General features: G+C 47.6%; 1 protein-coding gene and 2 long non-coding RNA genes across 3 annotated transcripts in view; 2 read left to right on the top strand and 1 right to left on the bottom strand.

Annotated features, from left to right (window-relative positions):
* Window positions 1-2,613: 2,613 nt before the first annotated feature.
* On the top strand, window positions 2,614-10,275 carry SIRT4 (sirtuin 4). The gene is made up of 5 exons (XM_060192964.1): window positions 2,614-3,112; window positions 8,992-9,286; window positions 9,401-9,612; window positions 9,726-10,001; window positions 10,032-10,275. The coding sequence occupies exons 1-3, from the start codon at window positions 2,625-2,627 to the stop codon at window positions 9,551-9,553; spliced, it is 936 nt and encodes a 311-aa protein (XP_060048947.1). The 5' UTR covers window positions 2,614-2,624; the 3' UTR covers window positions 9,554-9,612; window positions 9,726-10,001; window positions 10,032-10,275.
* LOC132539073 (uncharacterized) lies at window positions 3,109-17,499 on the bottom strand. Its single transcript, XR_009550372.1, has 3 exons — window positions 17,413-17,499; window positions 4,304-4,362; window positions 3,109-3,206 (listed from the first exon to the last, which is right to left on the bottom strand). It is a non-coding gene; the product is annotated as an uncharacterized LOC132539073 (long non-coding RNA).
* Window positions 17,489-19,233, top strand: part of LOC132539072 (uncharacterized) — a 53,191-nt gene continuing 51,446 nt past the window's right edge. The window contains exon 1 of the long non-coding RNA XR_009550371.1: window positions 17,489-17,736. This is a non-coding gene — a long non-coding RNA (uncharacterized LOC132539072). The remainder of the gene's footprint in view (window positions 17,737-19,233) is intronic.

The following is a 19,233-nucleotide window of genomic DNA, read 5'->3' as shown; positions in this document are numbered from 1 at the left end:
AGGGGAGTCGCTTCACAGGCGGTGAAACAGGTCTGCAGGTGTCTGTCTTTCCCCGTCTCTGTCTTCCCCTCCTCTCTCCATTTCCTTCTGTCCTATCCAACAACAACAACAATAATAACTACAACAACAATGAAAAACAACAAGGGCAACAAAAGGAAATAAATAAATAAATATTAACAACAAAAAACAACATTTTGATCTGATCAGGAACAGGAAGTGCCGACAGGGGCGCTGTTGAATAACCTGGGTCCCTTAAATGGTCAAAGTCAAGGCATAATGGGCTTTGTAGTTTCTCCTGCACTGTCAGTATCTCGAACTCCATTTCCCAGAATGCAAGTGCACCCAGGTCGCCCCAGCTGAGAGCCGCAGGTCTCGGAAGCTGCGAGAAGTAAGTGCTCAGTATAAGGGCTCCCGGCTACAAGTTGTGGGTCCTTGCGAGGGATTTCTCCTGTCTTTATTTTATTAATATTTATGTGTTTATTCCCTTTTGTTGTCCTTGTTTTGTTATAGTTATTATTGTGACTGTTACTGATGTCGTTGTTGTTGGACAGGACAGAGAGAGATGGAGAGAGGAGGGGAAGACAGAGAGGGGGAGAGAAAGACAGACACCTGCAGACCTGCTTCACCGCCTGTGAAGCGACTCCCCTGCAGGTGGGGAGCCGGGGGCTCGAACTGGGATCCTTACGCTGGTCCCTGCGCTTCGTGCCACATGCTCTCAACCCAGTGCGCCACCGCCCCACCCCCTTTATTTATGTATTTATTGAGAGAGAGATGCAGAGAGACACACACACACAGAGAGACACACAGAAACACCAGAGCACTGCTCAGCTCTGGTTTATGGTGGGGGTGGTGGGGGTGAGGGGGGTGCGGTGGAGGGGATTGAACCTGGGACTTAGGAGCCTCAGGCATGAGAGTCAGTTAGCATAACCATTGTGCTGTTTTCCCCACCCCAGTAGAACATCTTGATGGGTCTGGGTGTTCTAGTGCAGTTTGCACTTGAAGGTAATTGAATATGGGACGAGTAAAGGCGTGCATGTGTCTGATTTCAGTGATAAACATGGGGATGTCTGGGGGGCTGGGTGGTGGTGCACCTGGCAGAGCACACTTGTTACAAGGCAAGGACCCAGGTTCAAGCCCTGTCTCCACCTGTAGGGGAAAACTTCGGAAGCTGCAATGTCTTCTTTCTCTTTTTATTTTTGCTTCCAGGCTTATTGCTGAGGCAATAATAATATCCTGTCAGTCTCCCTCTCTCTATTGAGTGAGTGAGGAGGGACACGAGACCCCCCAAGGTTTGCCTCATCTTATCAGACTCCCTGCATCACAAAGCATCCCACATTCCTGATACTGTGGCCTGCTCCCTTATTATCTACATCATCATTGTTATGCCTGAAAGATCCCCCCCTATTTCCCCACCCATTCCATTGCTTTGATCTGTCTTCTTTCTACCCTCAAGACCCTCCCTGCATACAGGATACTATTAATCCTACCAGTTAAAACCTTCCTAACAGTTGCTAAGGAAATTCATGACTTTCCCAGCCCCCTTTGGCTTTCTCCACCTCTTTCCTAATCTTGTATGGTATTGTCAAGCCATTTCTGTTTCCGAGTTGCCACTTCCAGGTTCGACTTTTAAAAGCTTGGCTTTCTGATCAATAAAGAATTGAAGCAGCAGAGGGTAGATAGCATAATGGTTATGCAAACAGACTCTCATGCCTGAGGCTCTAAATTCCCAGGTTCAATCCCCTGCACCACCCACCATAAGCCTGAGCTGAACAGTGCTCAGCTCTGTTCCTGGGTCATCTCTCACGCATCATCGCTGAGTGAGTAGCAGCCTAGTAGCTGCTGAGTAGCTGGTTCCGGTCAGTTCTCTTCAACCCAGAGAGTACGCGCCCCACGCTAGCCTGGCAGACCGGCATAAGGACCCTGGTTTGAGCCCTCAGCTCTCTGCTTCACAGGCGGTGAAGCAGGTGTCTGTCTTTCTCTCCCCCTCTCTGTCTTCCCCTCCTCTCTCCATTTCTCTCTGTCCTATCCAACAACGACGACATTAATAACCATAACAATAAAACCTAACAAGGGCAAGAAAAGGTGGGGGGGCATATACATAAATAAATAAATAGAAGAAAGTCTTTAGCCACTCTTTAGCTCCCCAACCCACTTTTTTTGTTGTTTGTTTTGTCCTGAGCCTGACATTTGATATGCAGGTGGATCTAAGTTATTGTCTGAGGAGATGATGTCATGGCTGGAAAACGGACCAGAAAACTGGATCTGGGAAGAGAGTTTTTGTCATTTTTTTTTTCCTCCAGGGTTATTGCTGCGCTCCGTGCCTACACCATGAATCCACCGCTCTTGGAGGCCTTTTTCCCTACTTTTTTTTGCCCTAGTTGTTGCAGCCTCGTTGCGGTTATTATTGCCATTGTTGACGTTGCTTTGTTGTTGGATAGGACAGAGAGAAATGGAGAGAGGAGGGGAAGACAAAGAGAGGGGGAGAGAAAGATAGACACCTGCAGACCTGCTTCACCGCCCATGAAGTGACTCCCCTGCAGGTGGGGAGCCGGGGTCGATCCATACTCCCAGCCAGGCATGAACGTCTTAACATAACCACTGTGTTACCTTTCTTTCTCCCTAGAATGAGGCTGAGTTTGGGCCTGGGTTTCAAGCAGGGGAAAGGACGCCTGGCGGTGACACATAGCCAGCAGTGTTCCACGGGGCTCTTTGTGCCACAGAGCCCTCCGCTGGACCCTGAGAAGGTTAGAGAACTGCAGCGCTTCATCAGTCTTTCCAAGAGACTCCTGGTGATGACCGGGGCAGGCGTGTCTACCGAGTCGGGGATCCCAGACTACAGGTCGGAGAAGGTGGGCCTTTATGCTCGCACGGACCGCAGACCCATCCAGCACCGGGACTTCATTAGCAGCGCGCCCGTCCGCCAGCAGTACTGGGCCAGGAACTTCGTGGGCTGGCCTCGCTTCTCGTCCCACTTGCCCAACTCTGCACACCAGGCACTGAGCAGCTGGGAGCGGCACGGGAAGTTGTACTGGCTGGTGACGCAGAACGTGGACGCCTTGCACACCAAGGCAGGGAGCCAGCGCCTGACGGAGCTCCACGGCTGCATGAACAGGTGCAGGATGGCCAGCTGGGCAGCACGGAGGTGGTCTCGCAGGGCCTCGGCTCTTGTCCTCTGCCGACCGCCTCCACCTCTTTAAATGTGGTGCCTGGGAAGGATCTGAGTGCTAGTTGTGCAGGATATCGCCACTGACTGGTCTCTCTGTGGCAATTCTCCACATTCTTATTTTACTTTTTAATATTTTGGCCAGGGAGATCGCACAGTGCATAGGACTTTCATGTCTGAGACCTGAGGATCCTAGGTTTAATGTCAGCCACCGTTATCAGCCAGAGCTAAGCAGTGCTCTGGTTATTTCCTCTCATTGGTTTATTCGTTTTTCTCTTCTCTTTTCAAACTTTTTTCTTTCTTCTTAATTATCTTTTTCTTTAAATTTACTCATTTATTTATTTATTCCCTTTTGTTGCCCTTGTTTCTTTTTATTGTTGTCGTCGTTGCTGGATAGGACAGAGAGAAATGGAGAGAGGAGAGGAAGACAGAGAGGAAGAGAGAAAGATAGACACCTGCAGACCTGCTTCACCCCTTGTGAAGGGACTCCTCTGCAGGTGGGGAGCCGGGGGTTCGAACCGGGATCCTTATGCCGGTCCTTGTGCTTTGCGCCACCTGCACTTAACCCGCTGCGCTACAGCCCGACTCCCTTAATCATCTTTATTGATTGATATAGACAGCCAGAAATTGAGAGAGAACAGGTAGAGAGGGAGAGAGGTAGAGACACCTGCAGCACTGCTTCACCACTTGCAAAGCTTTCCCCCCTGCATGGGAGACTGGGGGCTTGAACTCCCGTCCTTGTACACTGTAACATGTGCAGTCAGTCAGGTGCACCACCACCCACCACCTGGTCCCCTTCTCTCTCTTATATTATTATTATTATTACCAGAGCACTGTTTAGCTGTGGCTTATGGTGGTTTGGGGGCTAGGACCTGGGACTTGGGAGTCTCAGGCAAGAGTCTCTTTATATAACCATTATCCTCTCTACCACACCCCTCTTATCTTTTTCATCTGTCTATCTATCATCTGTCTGTCTGTCTATCTATCTTACCAGAACACTGCTTAGCTCTAGCTTATGATGGTACTGGGGATTGAACCTGGGACCTTTGAGCCTCAGGCATGAAAGTCCTGTGCACAACCACTATGCTATCTCTCTGGCCTAAATCTTTGAAAAAGATTTGAGGCTGGACAGTGACACACCTCATAGAATAAACAGGTCATCATGTTCGAGAGCCAAGGTTCAATCCCCTGGTCTCCACCTGCAGGGGATAAGTGTCATGAGTGGTGGAGCAGTGCTGTAGATGTCTCTCCTTCTCTATATAAGAAAAAGAAGAAGGAGGAGGAGGAGGAAGAGGAGGAAGAGGAGGAGAAGGAAGGAGAAGAGACCACCAGGAGTGGTGGAGTCATTATACAGACACTGAGTCCCAGTGATTACTCTAGTGGCAAAAAAAAAAAAAAAAGAAAGAAAGAAATCATGATGATAGTTTCACATGAGAGAAGCCAGAACACCGCTCCAGTGCTCCAGTACATGTCATGCTGGGAATGAAACCAGGAACCTCAGGAATGATGCAGGTTTTGCACTCTTACCAGTTTGAGCTATAGTCTCTTAGTTAAATTTATTTATTGTGGTCTGGAGGTGGTTCAGTGGATAAAGCACTGGACACTCAGCCATGAGGTCCTGAGTTTAATCCCTGGCAGCACACATGTCAGAGTGATGTCTGGTTCTTTTTTAATCTCTCCTCCTGTATTTCTCATTAATAAAAAAATAAAATCATAAAATTTTTTATCTGTTTAGTAAAAGAAAGAGGGAAAAGGGGAGACCCTGAGTGTCACTGGCACATGGCAAAGCCAGGGATCAAACTCAGGATCTCGTGCCTGAGAGGCCCGATGCTTCAGCCACTGACATACTTCCCATGCTGCCATCCCTTAATTCTTATTTTAATATTTTTATTTATTTACTTTGGCTAGAGACAGAGAGATTGAGAGGAAAGAGAAAGATAGGGAGAGAGAGAGAGAGACTAACAGCACCGCTTCACCACTCAAGAAGCTTCCCCTCTGCTGGGGAGTCTGGGGGTTTGAACCTAGGTCCTTGTGCACTGTAATGTGTGCATTCAACCAGGTGCACCACCACCCAGCCCCATCTTTTTTTTTTTTATTGTTGTAGCTATTATTGTTGTTGTCGTTGTTGGATAGGACAGAGAGAAATGGAGAGAGGAGGGGAAGACAGAGAGGAGGAGAGAAAGACAGACACCTGCAGACCTGCTTCACCGCCTGTGAAGCGACTCCCCTGCAGGTGGGGAGCCGGGGTTCAAACCGGGATCCTTACGCCGGTCCTTGTGCTTTGCGCCACCTGCGCTTAACCCGCTGCGCTACAGCCCGACTCCCTCCATCTTTTTTTTTTTAAAAATATTTATTTTATTTATTTCCTTTTGTTGCCCTTGTTGTTTTATTGTTGTAGTTATTATTGTTGTTGTCGTTGTTGGACAGGACAGAGAGAAATGGAGAGAGGGAGGGGAAGACAGAGAGATAGAAAGACAGACACCTGCAGACCTGCTTCACCGCCTGTGCAGCGACTCCCCTGCAGGTGGGGAGCCGGGGTTGGAACCGGGATCCTTATGCCGGTCCTTGTGCTTTGCGCCACCTGCGCTTAACCCGCTGTGCTACAGCCCGACTCCCCCAGCCCCATCTTAATTCTTATTTTAGAGAAAGATGTAGAGAGGAAAGTAGGAAAAAAAAAAAGAGGGAAGAAGGAGAGACAGGTAAGATGCCCTCTCCATCCTCCATCTCACTCGTACGTGGTACCGTGACCCAAACTCACGGCCTCCTTCTTGGCAAGGCGTGTACTCCACTAGGTGTGCTATCTCCTGCCCACCGGCTCCGTCAGGCTAGGCAAAGTGGGAAGGAGTTTTCTAAATGGAGAGGAGGTTCAGCAGTAAGTGTATCCCCGTGTGTGCCTCTGAGTTGATGCCAGGCATCTCATTTAAAAACTAAATTTAGGAAGTCGGGTGGTAGCGCAGTGGGTTAAGCGCATGTGGCGCAAAGCACAAAGACTGGCGTAAGGATTCCAGTTCGAGCCCCCGGCTCCCCACCTGCAGGGGAGTCGCTTCACAGGCGGTGAAGCAGGTCTGCAGGTGTCTGTCTTTCTCTCCCCCCTCTCTGTCTTCCCTCCTCTCTCCATTTCTCTCTGTCCTGTCCAACAACGACATCAACAACTACAACAATACAAGAGACAAGGGGGAGTCGGGCGGTAGCGCAGTGGGTTATGCGCATGTGGCGCAAAGCGTAAGGACCGTTAAGGATCCAGGTTCGAGCTCTCAGCTCCCCACCTGTAGGGGAGTCGCTCCATAAGCGGTAAAGCAGGTCTGCAGGTGTCTGTGTTTCTCTCCCCCTCTCTGTCTTCCCCTCCTCTCTCCATTTCTCTCTGTCTTATCCAACAACAACAACATCAGTAACAACAATAACTACAACAATTAAAAAAAAAAAGGGTAACAAAAGGGAATTAAAAAAACAAGGGCTCCCTACCTGCAGGGGAGTCGCTTCACTGGCGGTGAAGCAGGTTTGCAGGTGTCTGTCTTTCTCTCCCTCTCTGTCTTTCTTTCCTCTCTCCATTTCTCTCTGTCCTATATAAAAAAAGAAATAATAATAAGTACAACAACAACAACAAAAAAAAAAAACGGGAAAAAAACAACAAGGGCAACAAAAGGAAAAATAAATAAATAAATAAATAAAAAACAAATTTAGGGGGCTGGGTGGTAGTACAGCTGGTTAAGTGCATATGGCGCAAAGCACAAGGACCAACTTAAGAATCCGGTTCGAGCCTCTACTTCCCCACCTGTGTGTCTAGGGGTTGTTGCTTCACAAGCGGTGAAGCAGGTCTGCAATGTTTATCTTTCTCTCCCCCTCTCTGTCTTCCCCTCCTCTCTCCATTTCTCTCTGTCCTATATAACAACAATAAAAACATTGGCAACAATAATAATAACAAGGGCAACAGAAATGGAAAAAAAAAAATCGCCTCCAGGAGCGGTGGATTTGTAGTGTGGGCACTGAGCCCCAGTGATAACCCTGGAGGCAAAAAGTACCAAAAACCAAAAAAATACAAACAAACCCCCCCCCTAAATTTAAAAACAAGAACAACCGAGATGGAGCGGTGCACTGGTCTAAGTAGACAGGATTTGGGGGATCTGAAGGAGTCTGGTTTGGCCCCTGTGGATAACAGGATGACATCAGATTGTCTGAGGAGCTCACCCTAAGTCATGGATGCCCTGAAAGCCAGGCGGCATAGTTTGGATCTGTTGGGAGAGCCCAACTAGTCATTAGTGGTTTCTGAGTGAGAAAACAGAAGAATAAAAATAGGAAGGGTAGACAGGATTAGAGAGTGACTAGGAGGCCAGCTGGACGGGCCCAGACAGGGTAACAGAATGATGGCTGAGGTACCAAGATATATATATGCCTCCAGGGTTCTCGCTGGGGCTCTGTGCCGGCATTACGAATCCACTGCTCCTGGAGGCTATTTTTCCCTTTTGTTGCCCTTGTTTTTAATGTTGCTGTTATTATTTGTTGTTAGTATTGTTGTTTGACAGGAACAGAGAGAAATGGAGAGAGGAGGGGAAGACAGAGAGGGGGAGAGAAAGACAGACACCTGCAGACCTGCTTCACCGCCTGTAAAGCGACTCCCCTGCAGGTGGGGAGCTGGGAGCTCGAACCGGGATCTTTATGCCGGTCCTTGTGCTTTGCGCCATGTGCTCTTAACCCGCTGCGCTACTGCCGACTCCCTTTTTAAATTTTTTGAGACTTTTTTTTTTTTTTTTAAACCAGAGAACTGTTCAGCTCTGGCTTATGGTGATGCAGGGGACTGAACCTGGGACTTCGGAGCCTCAGGCATGAGAGAGTCTGTATAACCATTATGCTACCTACCCCTGCCAAAAAGTCTTTGTTATTGCTTTTAAAAAAATATTTATTTCCTTTTGTTGCCTTTGTTGTTTTATTATTGTAGTTGTTACTGTTGTCATCATTGTTGGATAGGGCAAAGAGAAATGGAGAGAGGAGAGGAAGACAGAGGGGGAGAGAAAGACAGACACCTGCTTCACTGCTTGAGAAGTGACTCTCCTGCAAGTGGGGAGCTGGGGGTTTGAACCGGGATCTTTACACTGGTCCTTGGGCTTTGTGCCATGTGCGCTTAACCTGTTGCACTACCGCCCAACTCCCTTTTAATTGATTTTAAAAAAATATTTTGTTATTAGATAGAGACTTACTAGATAGAGACAGCCAGAAATCAGGAGGAGGTCGTGATAAGAGGGAGAGACACAGACACCTGAAGCCCCGCTTCCCTACTTGTGAAGATTCCCCCTGCAGGTAGGGACTGAGGACTTGAACCTGGGTCCTTGTGCACTGTAACATGTATGATCAAGTAGGTGCGCCACCACCCGACCTCCAAAAAGTCTTTTTTTTTAAAAGGGAGTTGGGGGGGGCAGGCAGTGGAGCACCTGGTTAAACACACATATTACAGTGTGCAAGGGCTCAGGTTCAAGCCCTTGGTCCCCACCTGCATGAGGGGAAGCATCATAAGTGGTGAAGCAGGACTGCAGGCGTCTCTCTCTGTCTCTCTCCCTCTATCTCCCCTCCCCTCTCCATTTCTCTCTAGTAATAAATAAATAAAGATTGAAAAAAATGTGAGTGAGTAGAAGCCAGGAAGACACATTCAGTGTTCTAGAAGGCTGGCAGTGGAGCAGGGTGGGAAATGGTGGTGATGAGAGAGGTCGCTAGAAAGTACTCCCACAATGGAGGGTGGGGTGGACTACAGGAGTGGGGAGAACGTCAGAGCGCTGGAGATGGCTGGGAGGACAGCTCTCCCCCCAACAGCTTGTTCACTGGCTTCTCTTGGGTTGCAGAGTCCTCTGTTTGGACTGTGGGGACCAGACCCCTCGAGGGCTGCTGCAGGAGCGCTTTGAGGTCCTGAACCCCACTTGGAGCGCCGAGGCCCACGGGCTGGCTCCTGATGGCGATATCTTCCTCTCGGAAGATCAGGTCCAGAGCTTTCAGGTGGCATCTTGTGCTCGCTGCGGAGGCCCCCTGAAACCAGACGTCGTCTTCTTTGGGGACACAGTGCACCGCGACAAGGTGGACTTTGTGCGCAGGCGAGTCCAGGAGGCTGACTCTCTCCTGGTGGTGGGCTCCTCCTTGCAGGTACAGAGCCTGGTCTGGGTGGGCACTGCCTCCGCTGGAGGGAGGGGCTTCCTGGCTGCTTGTTCCCTTCCTCCATCCTGCAAGCTCTTCCTGGGTCTTCTTCTCCCCGGCCAGGTGTACTCTGGCTACCGGTTTATCATCACTGCCCAGGAGAGGAAGCTGCCCATCGCCATCCTGAACATCGGGCCTACGCGCTCAGACCATTTGGCATGTCTGAAACTGGACTCTCGCTGTGGGGAGCTGCTGCCTTTGATAGACCCCCGCTGACCGGGCCTGCGGGTCCTGAGTCCGAAGCTGTGACCTCTACTGGAATCCTGTTGTCACAGGTAAACACTTCTGTGGAGACAGCAGCTTCTGGGGGTCCAACAGAGAGAAACTGAGAGAGGAGTCATTTGCCCCACCCCACACTGAGTTTATAAAGTCATTAACTTGTTTTCAGATCCCAAAGGACTCCTTCCTCGGCAGCTGCTCCAAGGAATGGAAGTGCAACCTAAGTGCAACCTGCAGAGGGCAGCAAACCAACATCTCTGCCAGCCTGTCTCCACAGCACAGGGCTGGTTTCAGAACCAATGAAGTTCAAGGTCTTCAGGCTGATGAAATTTGATCTCCAAGAAAGACATTTTTAAAACAGCACCTCAGGGCCCTTTTTATCTCATCAGGTAGAAGTGATCTGAGAAGCACGTCAACCAGAATGGTTTCTGGATGGCTAACCTGAGTATCTCACCAATGCTGACGGCAAAAGAAGGGCAGGATCTGATTTTAAATCCAAACAGTTAAGTGTCTCTACTGGAAGCATTGATGTACCTCTTTTTTTAATAAGATGAGCACTGTTTTTTTTTTTACTAATCAAGGAATAAATGACTAATTTTCCAATAACATGTGTGAACTGAGCTTATCTTCTTTTTTTCTTTTTCCTTTTAAAAAACATTTACTAACGAGAAAGATAGAAGGAGAGAGACAGCAAGAACCAGGTATCACTCTGGTTCATGTGCTGCTGGGGATCAGACTCAGGACCTCATACTTGTGTCCACTGTGCCACATCCTGAATATATATATATATATATATATATATATATATATATATATATATATATCATTGTTCAGCTCTGGCTGATGGTGGTGCTGGAGACTGAACCTGAACCTGCTACAGTCACAAAAGTCTTTTTGCATAATCATTATGCTATTTTCCCAGCCCCATATTATCTTTTTAAGCAACTAAGAGTGTGTGGGGCTTTCTGTCATGGTTCTCTAAGGACTACAGCTTGTTGTCAGCAACCAGGATAAGAATCTGCATTGAACCTGGTCTGCAGAGAGGAATCAGTCAATTCCCCAGTGACCTCTTAAATTGATGTGCTTCTGCCCAGGAAAGCAGCAAGGCTTGTTTGATTACTGCTTTTGCCAGAAGAATCTGCACTGGGCTAAAGCTTTCTGCAGGTTCTCATCAAAAAGTGAAGCAGACAGGAGAATAGCAGCCTATTCCGGTTAATCTTTTGTCTAAAATGAGAGCAAGCAGTATGTGTTCATCCTGCACCTGCCTAGGAAGCAAAGTCCAGTTAACTGGGATAGTCATGGATTTTGAAAACAGTTCTTTTCACTTGCACAACTACAGCTGTGCTCAGTTGTTTATCTAAGGTGCAAGACTATAAATCTCATACTTTTTTTTTTTTTGGCAGAGGGGATCCTCAAGATTAAAAAATCTATTATATGTGGTACTGAGCCCAGGGCCTGATCCTTATTAGACCTAGGCTCTTTCTTTTTTCTTTTTATTTTTTTATTGTTGTTGTAGTTATGAATATCGTTGTTGGATAGGACAGAGAGAAATGGAGAGAGGAGGGGAAGACAGGGGGAGAGAAAGATAGACACCTGCAGACCTGCTTCATCGCCTGTGAAGTGACTCCCCTGCAGGTGGGGAGCCGGGGCTCAAACTGGGATCCTTATGTCGGTCCTTGCACTTTGCGCCACCTGCGTTTAACCTGTTGTACTACCGCCCAGCCCCTGAACTAGGCTCTTTCTATTTGCTGAGCCACCCTGACTGCTTTTTTTTTTTTTATTTTTTGCCTCTGAGGTTCTGTTGCCATGTTAGCTTTTTTTTTTAAACATTTTTTTAAAAAATATTTATTTATTCCCTTTTGTTGCTCTTGTTCTTTTAAAATGTTGTATTTATCATTGATGTCGTTGTTGGATAGGACAGAGAGAAATGGAGAGAGGGAAGGAAGATGGGGAGAGAAAGACAGACACCTGCAAACTTGCTTCACCGCCTGTGAAGCGACTCCCCTGAAGGTGGGGAGCCGGGGGCTTGAAATGGGATTCTTACGCCGGTCCTTGTGCTTTGCGCCACCTGGGCTTAACCTGCTGCACTACCGCCCGACTCCCCCTGACTGCTTCTAATACGCTTTTTTTTAACTTAAACTTTTTTTTTTTTTAAATTGGGGAATTAATGTTTTACATTCAACAGTAAGTACAATGTTTGTATACTCATAACATTCCCCAGTTTCCCATATAACAATACAACCCCCACTACATCCTCTGAATCCTTCATGGACCTGTATTCTCCCCACCCACCCACCCCAGAGTCTTTTACTTTGGTGCGATATGCCAATTCCATTTCAGGTTCTACTTGTGTTTTCTTTTCTGATCTTGTTTGTCAACTTCTGCCTGAGAGTGAGATCATCCCATATTCATCCTTCTGTTTCTGACTTATTTCACTCAACATGATTTTTTCAAGGTCCATCCAAGATTGGCTGAAAACGGTGAAGTCAACATTTTTTACAACTGAGTAGTATTCCATTGTGTATATAGACCGCAACTTGCTCAGCCACTCATCTGTTGTTGGACACCTGGGTTGTTTCCAGGTTTTGGCTATTACAAATTGTACTGCCAAGAACATATGTGTACACAGATCTTTTTGGATGGATGTTTTGGGTTCCCTAGGATCTATCCCCTGGAGAGGAATTGCAGGGTCATAAGGTAGGTCCATTTCTAGCCTTCTGAGAGTTCTCCAGACTGTTCTCCACAGAGGCTGGACCCATTGACATTCCCACCAGCAGTGTAGGAGGGTTCCTTTGACCCCACAGCCTCTCCAGCATTTGCTGCTGTTACCTTTTCTGATGTATGACATTCTCACAGGAGTGAAGTGGTATCTTGTTGTCTTTATTTGCATTTTTCTGACAATCAGAGACTTGGAGCATTTTTTTCATGTGTTTCTCGGCCTTTTGTATCTCTTCTGTGGTAAATATTCTGTCCATGTCCTCCCCCCAACTTAAACTTTTTAAAAATATTTATTTATTTTCCCTTTTGTTGTCCTTGTTTTTTATTATTGTTGTTATTGATGTCGTTGATAGATAGGACAGAGAGAAATGGAGAAAGGAGAGGAAGACAGAGAGGGGGAAAGAAAGATAAACACCTGCAGACCTGCTTCACCGCCTATGCAGCAACTCCCCTGCATGTGGGGAGCTGGGGGCTCAAACTGGGATCCTTACATGGGTCCTTGCGCTTTGCGCCACGTGCACTTAACCCTAACCCACTGTGCTACCGCCCAACTCCCTTCTAATGCGCTTTGAACTAGATTTTCTGGTTACTCAAGGTCAGTGTGTCAAAAATTAAACTGACATCTGACTCCTGAGTCTCAAGCCATTCTTTGACACAAATCTCATCGATGGTTACTGACAGACACTTTATTCATGCATTAAGGCTATAAAGATACAACCTCTTGCCCTCAAGTAACTAATCAAGCTGTGCTCTTTTTTTTAATATTTATTTTATTTATTTATTCCCTTTGTTGCCCTTGTTGTTTTATTGTTGTAGTTATTATTGTTGTTGTCATTGTTGGATAGGACAGAGAGAAATGGAGAGAGGGAGGGGAAGACAGAGAGGAGGAGAGAAAGATAGACACCTGCAGACCTGCTTCACCGCCTGTGAAGCGACTCCCCTGCAGGTGGGGAGCTGGGTTCGAACCGGGATCCTTATGCCGGTCCTTGTGCTTTGCGCCACCTGCGCTTAACCCGCTGTGCTACAGCCCGACTCCCCAAGCTGTGCTCTTTTTTTAAAAAAAATATTTAATCCCTGTTGTTGCTCTTGTTTTATTGTTGTAGTTATTATTGTTGTTGTTATTGATGTCACTGTTATTGGATAGGACAGAGAGGAGGGGAAGATAGAGAAGGGGAGAGAAAGACAGACACCTGCAGACCTGCTTCACTGCCTGTGAAGCGACTCCCCTGCAGGTGGGGAGATGTGCTGTTTACCTCACCATCTTATTCTCTGCCAGAAACTGCCAGCGATATGAAAATAACGATGAGAGCACATGTGTACTATCACCCTCTCTTTATCTTTGAGGAAAGCAAGATCTAGACTTTCCTAGGATCACATTACGTAGTTCCAGAGCTAGGACTGCTCCTTCAGTGACTGTGGTTACAAGAGCTTCAGCCTGGGGCCAGGAGATAGCTGACCTAATAGAGCATGTGTCTTACCCTGAATAAAGATTCTGGGCTGGGGGGGGGGGAGGGAAGGGAGAAAAGAAGGGAAGGGGGCAGGAAGGGAGAGGAGAGGGAAGGGAGGGGGAGAGGAAGGGAGAAGGCAAGGGCAAGGAGAGGGCAGGAGGGGAGTAAGGGAGGTGGGGAGGAGGGGAGGGTGCTTCATTACATATTTACAAAATCCCTTCATTGTTCAAAATTCCTTAAAAAAAAAGAAAAAAAAAACAAACCAAGATTCTGGGCTCAGGAGTTGGGCAGTAGCACAGGGGGTTTTAGTGCACATGGCGCGAAGTGCAAGGACTGACCGGCGTAAGGATCCTGGTTTGAGCCCCCGGCTCCCCACCTGCAGGGGAGTCCCTTCATAGGCAGTGAAGCTGGTCTGCAGGTGTCTGTCTTTCTCTCCCCCTCTCTGTCTTCCCCTCCTCTCTCCATTTCTCTCTGTTCTATCCAACAACAATGACATCAATAATAACTACAACAATTAAAATAAAAACAAGGGAACAACAACAAGGGCAAAAAAGGGGGAAGAATGGCCTCCAGGAGCAGTGGATTCATGGTGCAGGCACTGAGCCCCAGCAATAACCCTGGAGACAAAAATGTATATAAATAATAAAAAAGAAGATATCAAGTCTTGTAAAAAACAAACAAACAAGGGCCACAAAAGGGAATAAATAAATATAAAAAAAAAAAATTCTGGGCTCAAGCACCTCCTCCCCAAGACCACACAGGTGTATCATGGGGGCACTCCAGGGATGTCAGAGTGGTGCTGTGATATGTCTGCTCTTCTCCCTACTTCTGAAAGAATTTTTAAAAAGCACATCTGACAGTGTTGCACATGACTGGGCCCAGAGTTGCATTAGAAAAAATAATAAAAGTTAGGGGTCTGGGAGGTGGCACGGCAGTAGAATGCAAGACTTGCACATATGAGGTCCCAAGTTTGATCCCCAGCACTGCATATGCCAGAGTGATGCTCTGGCCTTTCCACTTTGTAAAATAAATGAGTAAATAAATATGTATACATTTAGCCCAGACATCACACAGCTCTGGGTGTTGATGGTACAGGGGCTGAACATGGGACATTTTGAATGTTAGGTCTGGTACATTATCACTGCACTGGCTCCCCAACCCTTTAAAAAGTCAACCTGGGGCATTGGGCGGTATAGCACAGCAGGTTAAGCGCAAGGACCAGTGTGAGGATCCCAGTTAGAGCCCCTGGTTCCCCACCTGCAGGGGAGTCGCTTCATAGGCGGTGAAGCAGGTCTGCAGGTGTCTATCTTTCTCTCCCCCTCTCTGTCTTCCCCTCCTCTCTCCATTTCTCTCTGTCCTATCCAACAACGATGACATCAACAAGAACAATAACCACAAGGCTACAACAACAAGGGCAACAAAAAGGGGAAAAATGGCCTCCAGGAGCTGTGGATTCATGGTACAGGCACTGAGCCCCAGCAATAACCCTGGAGGCAAAAAAGGGGGGCCAGGCAGTGGCACAACAGCTTAAGTACACATGGTGTGAAGGATCCTGGTTTGAACTCCCAGCTCCCCACCTGCAGGGAGGTTGGTTGTTTTGCAAGCGGTGAAGCAGGTCTGCAAATGTCTTTCCCCCTCTCTGTTTTCCCTCTTCTCTCTCTCAATTTTTTACTGTCTTTTTAAATTTAATTTTATTTATATTTATTTTCCCTTTTGTTGCCCTTGTTTTTCATTGTTGTAGTTATTATTGTTGTTATTGATGTCTTTATTGTTGGATAGGACAGTGAGAAATAGAGGAGGGGAGGACAGAGAGGGGGAGAGAAAGATAGACACCTGCACACCTGCTTCACTGCTTGTGAAAGGACTCCCCTGCAGGTGGGAAGCCAGGGGCTTGAACTAGGATCCTTAATTTTTCTCTGTCTTATCCAAGAACAGCAGCAGCAACAACATCAATAATGGTAACAACAACAATGGGAAAAGATGGCCACCAGGAGCAGTGAATTCATAGTGCAGGCACCAAGCTCCAGTGATAACCCTGGAGGTAAAAAAAAAAAAAAAAAAAAAAAGTCAGCCTGGTGGCCCGGTGGGGGTACACCTGGTTGAGCACACATGGTATAAAATGCAAGGACCCAGGTTCAAGTCCCCAGTCCCCACCTGCAGGGCAAAGCTTCACAAGTGGTGAAGAAATGCTGCAGGTGTCTCTCTTCCTCAGCAACATCTCCCCCTTCAATTTCTGGCTGTCTCCAAAAAATAAATAAAGATAATAAAAATATATTTTAAAAAATGTTAGCCTGAAGTAGAAGCCAGTAGTTTACACAGGCCAAGGAGACCAGGAATGGTTAGAATGTGGTAGGAGCAGATTAGGGAGTGAAGGCAGGCTTTCTCTTCACCTGTTAAGACTGACACAATGGCACAATCTGAGTGCCAGGTTTAAGAAACCAAGACTTGAGGGCCGTAGGAATGTTTGTATTGTTCATATTTCCTCCTGAGATAGAATTCTCAAAAAAAAAAATCTGTCTCAGAGCAACTTACTATTTCCTGAAACAGAAGCTTCTTATGGTCTCCTTCCTTTACATTCTTGCTTTCTAAACTCTTAATTTTTTTTTTTTTAACCAAAGTACAGCTCAACTCCAGCTATTGGTCTACAAAAATAAACTTTATGGCCTAAGGATCCCAGTTCAAGCCCCCGGCTCCCCACCTGCAGGGGAGTCGCTTCACAGGCGGTGAAGCAGGTCTGCAGATGTCTGTCTTTCTCTCCCCTTCTCTGTCTTCCCTCCTCTCTCCATTTCTCTCTGTCCTATCCAACAACAACAACATCAATAATAATAACAATGATAAAACAAGGGCAACAAAAGGGGGAAAACAATCTCATAAACAAGGAAAACAACAACAACAACAAAAACCGGTGCGGTAGCTGAGCAATTGTCCGTTGAAAGGGGAGGGAATGAAGGCTTGGTTCAAGGGAGTTCCAGAAGAGCCATGTCGGGTCAAGAAAGAACAGGGGGCTCTTGGGGCTGAGTGGTGGTGGTTCACCTGGTTGAGCGCACATGTTACAGAGCGCAAGGGCCCAAGTTCAAGCCCCTGGCCTCACCTGCAGAGGATAAAGCTTCACGAGTGGTGAAGTAGTGCTGCAGGTGTCTCTCTGTCTCTTTCCCTATCACCCCCTGCCCTCTCAATTTCTGGCTGTGTTTAGCCAAGAAGAAGATGGAGAAGGGAAAGAAGAAGAAGCTCGCCAAGCAGGAAGAGGGAGGAGAAGGAGGGGGAGGGGAGGGAGAGGGGGGGAGGAGGAGGAAGAAAAAGCAGCAGCAGCAGCAGCAGCAGCAGCAGCAGCAGCAGCAGCAGCAGCAGCAGCAGCAGCAGCAGCAGCAGCAGCAGCAGCAGCAGCAGCAGCAGCAGCAGCAGCAGCAGCAGCAGCAGCAGCAGCAGCTCGCCAAGCAGGAAGAGTATTCCCAATGCAGAGACTGCAAACCCGCTCGCCTTGCCTTTTGCTGGCGGGAGCATAGGCTGGGGACACAAATTTGGACTTGGGGCGCCCGAGGGCCTCGGCTACCTCGAATCCTCTTGCCTTTCGTGACCAGACCTCCTCTAGGTCCCCTTCAATGGAGGGACCACACAAGGGAGGAAATCTTAACCCGAAACACGCGGGGAGCTGGGGTGCAGGCGTGTAAGGACGAGTCCGGCCACAACCACCTGGGTTCGCTCTCTTTTTACGCCTGAGCCGCCCACGGTCCTTCCAGTCGGGCTCTGGTCCCGCAGAAGAGCATCCAGCGCCACTGGACCCTGCGAGCTCGGCCCGCTGTCTTCCTTATCGCCCACTGCGTCTGCGCAGTTCCAACACCCGGGAGGCGGGGCCTGAACCTGGGGGGCCAGGTCGCTACTCACCAATAGAAAAGAGGAACCTAGGGCCACGTGCCCGTGCACCCGCCAATCAAGTTTCCAGCTCCGACATCAGTCCAAAAACCCGGTCGTGGATGGACACAGGTGGACGCCAGGGCCACGTGACCTCCCCCAAAGGTAACGGTGGATCCCTAGTTTTTCGCTCGCCTGCTTCTTCTAGCGTTTGCCTAGAAACCTTCCTGAAAGATTATTTAGTGAGTATGCGTCAGGTGCTAAAACGCTGCTAAAATACTGTGGCTGTTAGGGTGTGATCCCAGGATCAGGACTGGCAGTTCAGATAATTTAGTATATCCCTAATAATTTAGTATATTCCTCAGTCAATATATACCCCAGGCATTGTATTAGTGTTTCCGGAATTGTTTTCAGTCACCGACACCCATAGGAATGTTATTTAAGGGCATAAGTGTGTGGGGGGGGTGGGGGGGGAGAAGGTGGTTCACCCGGTAGAGAGCAGGACTTGCATGCCTGAGCCTCCAAGTTCCCTTCTTGGCACATGTACAGGCAGGAGTGGTGCTCTGACTTGCTCTCTCATATAGAATAGAGAAAGTCTTTCTTTAAACGGCTGTTAAAGGAATTTATTTTCTCCCAATCCTTAAGGTAATGAAAAAATGAAAAAAAATTGTATGTTAAAAGACACTTTTAGGCGGTAGCGCAGCGGGTTAAGCTCAGGTGGCACAAAGCGCAAGGATCGGTTTAAGGATCCCGGTTCGAGCCCCCGGCTCCCCACCTGCAGGGGAGTCGCTTTACCGGCGGTGAAGCAGGTCTGCAGGTGTCTGTCTTTCTCTCTCCCTCTGTCTTCCCCTCCTCTCTCCATTTCTTTCTGTCCTATCCAACAATGACGACATCAATAGTAACTACAACAATAAAACAACAAGGGCAACAAAAGGGAATAAAAAATAAATATTTTTTTAAAAAAGACACATTTAGAACCCAGCTCTAGTGGTCCGGGAGGTGGTGCAGTGGATAAGGCATTGGACTCTTAAGCATGAGGTCCTGAGTTCAATCCCCAGCAGCACATGTACCAGAGTGATATCTGGTTCTTTCTCTCTCTCTCTCTCTCCTATAATTTATCATGAATCAATAAAAAAAAAGAACCCATTTCTAACCTTTGGTACTCATTTGATTGTTTATTTATTTATTTTTTTTGCCTTCAGGGTTATTGCTAGGGCTCGGTGCCTGCACTATGAATCCACTGCTCCCGGAAGCCATTTTTTCCCCCATTTTTATTGCCCTTGTTGTTATCGTTATTGTTATCGTTGCCATTGATGTTGTTGTTGGATAGAACAGAGAGAAATGGAGAGAGGAGGGGAAGACAGACAGGGGGAGAAAGATAGACACCTGCAGACCTGCTTCACTGCCTGTGAAGTGACTCCCCTGCAGGTGGGGAGCTGGGGGCTCGAACTGAGATCCTTCGGCTGGTCCTTGCTCTTCAAGCTGTGTGTGTCAACTTGCTGCTCTACCGCCCGACTCCCCATATGATTGTTCTTACCTGAGGCCCTCCTTTTGTCATCCCCTCAAAATGGAAATAATCAACCATCAGAACTCCTCCACTGCTCTATCCAAACGGGCTTGCACTTTTTTCCACTAACGGAAGGAAGGTATGTATCACCTTTA

This window comes from Erinaceus europaeus, chromosome 6, assembly GCF_950295315.1.
Source record: "Erinaceus europaeus chromosome 6, mEriEur2.1, whole genome shotgun sequence".
Classification (NCBI taxonomy): Eukaryota; Metazoa; Chordata; class Mammalia; order Eulipotyphla; family Erinaceidae; genus Erinaceus; species Erinaceus europaeus.
Note: the sequence above shows the minus strand (reverse complement) of the source record. Positions and strands in the feature narration are given on the sequence as shown.

Excerpts from the sequence above, each read along its gene's own strand:
- SIRT4 (XM_060192964.1), top strand. The coding sequence starts at position 2,625 with ATGAGGCTGAGTTTGGGCCTGGGTTTCAAGCAGGGGAAAGGACGCCTG. Across the intron at positions 3,113-8,991 it reads CTCCACGGCTGCATGAACAG|AGTCCTCTGTTTGGACTGTG; the intron begins GTGCAGGATGGC and ends CTTGGGTTGCAG. Across the intron at positions 9,287-9,400 it reads TGGTGGGCTCCTCCTTGCAG|GTGTACTCTGGCTACCGGTT; the intron begins GTACAGAGCCTG and ends CTCCCCGGCCAG.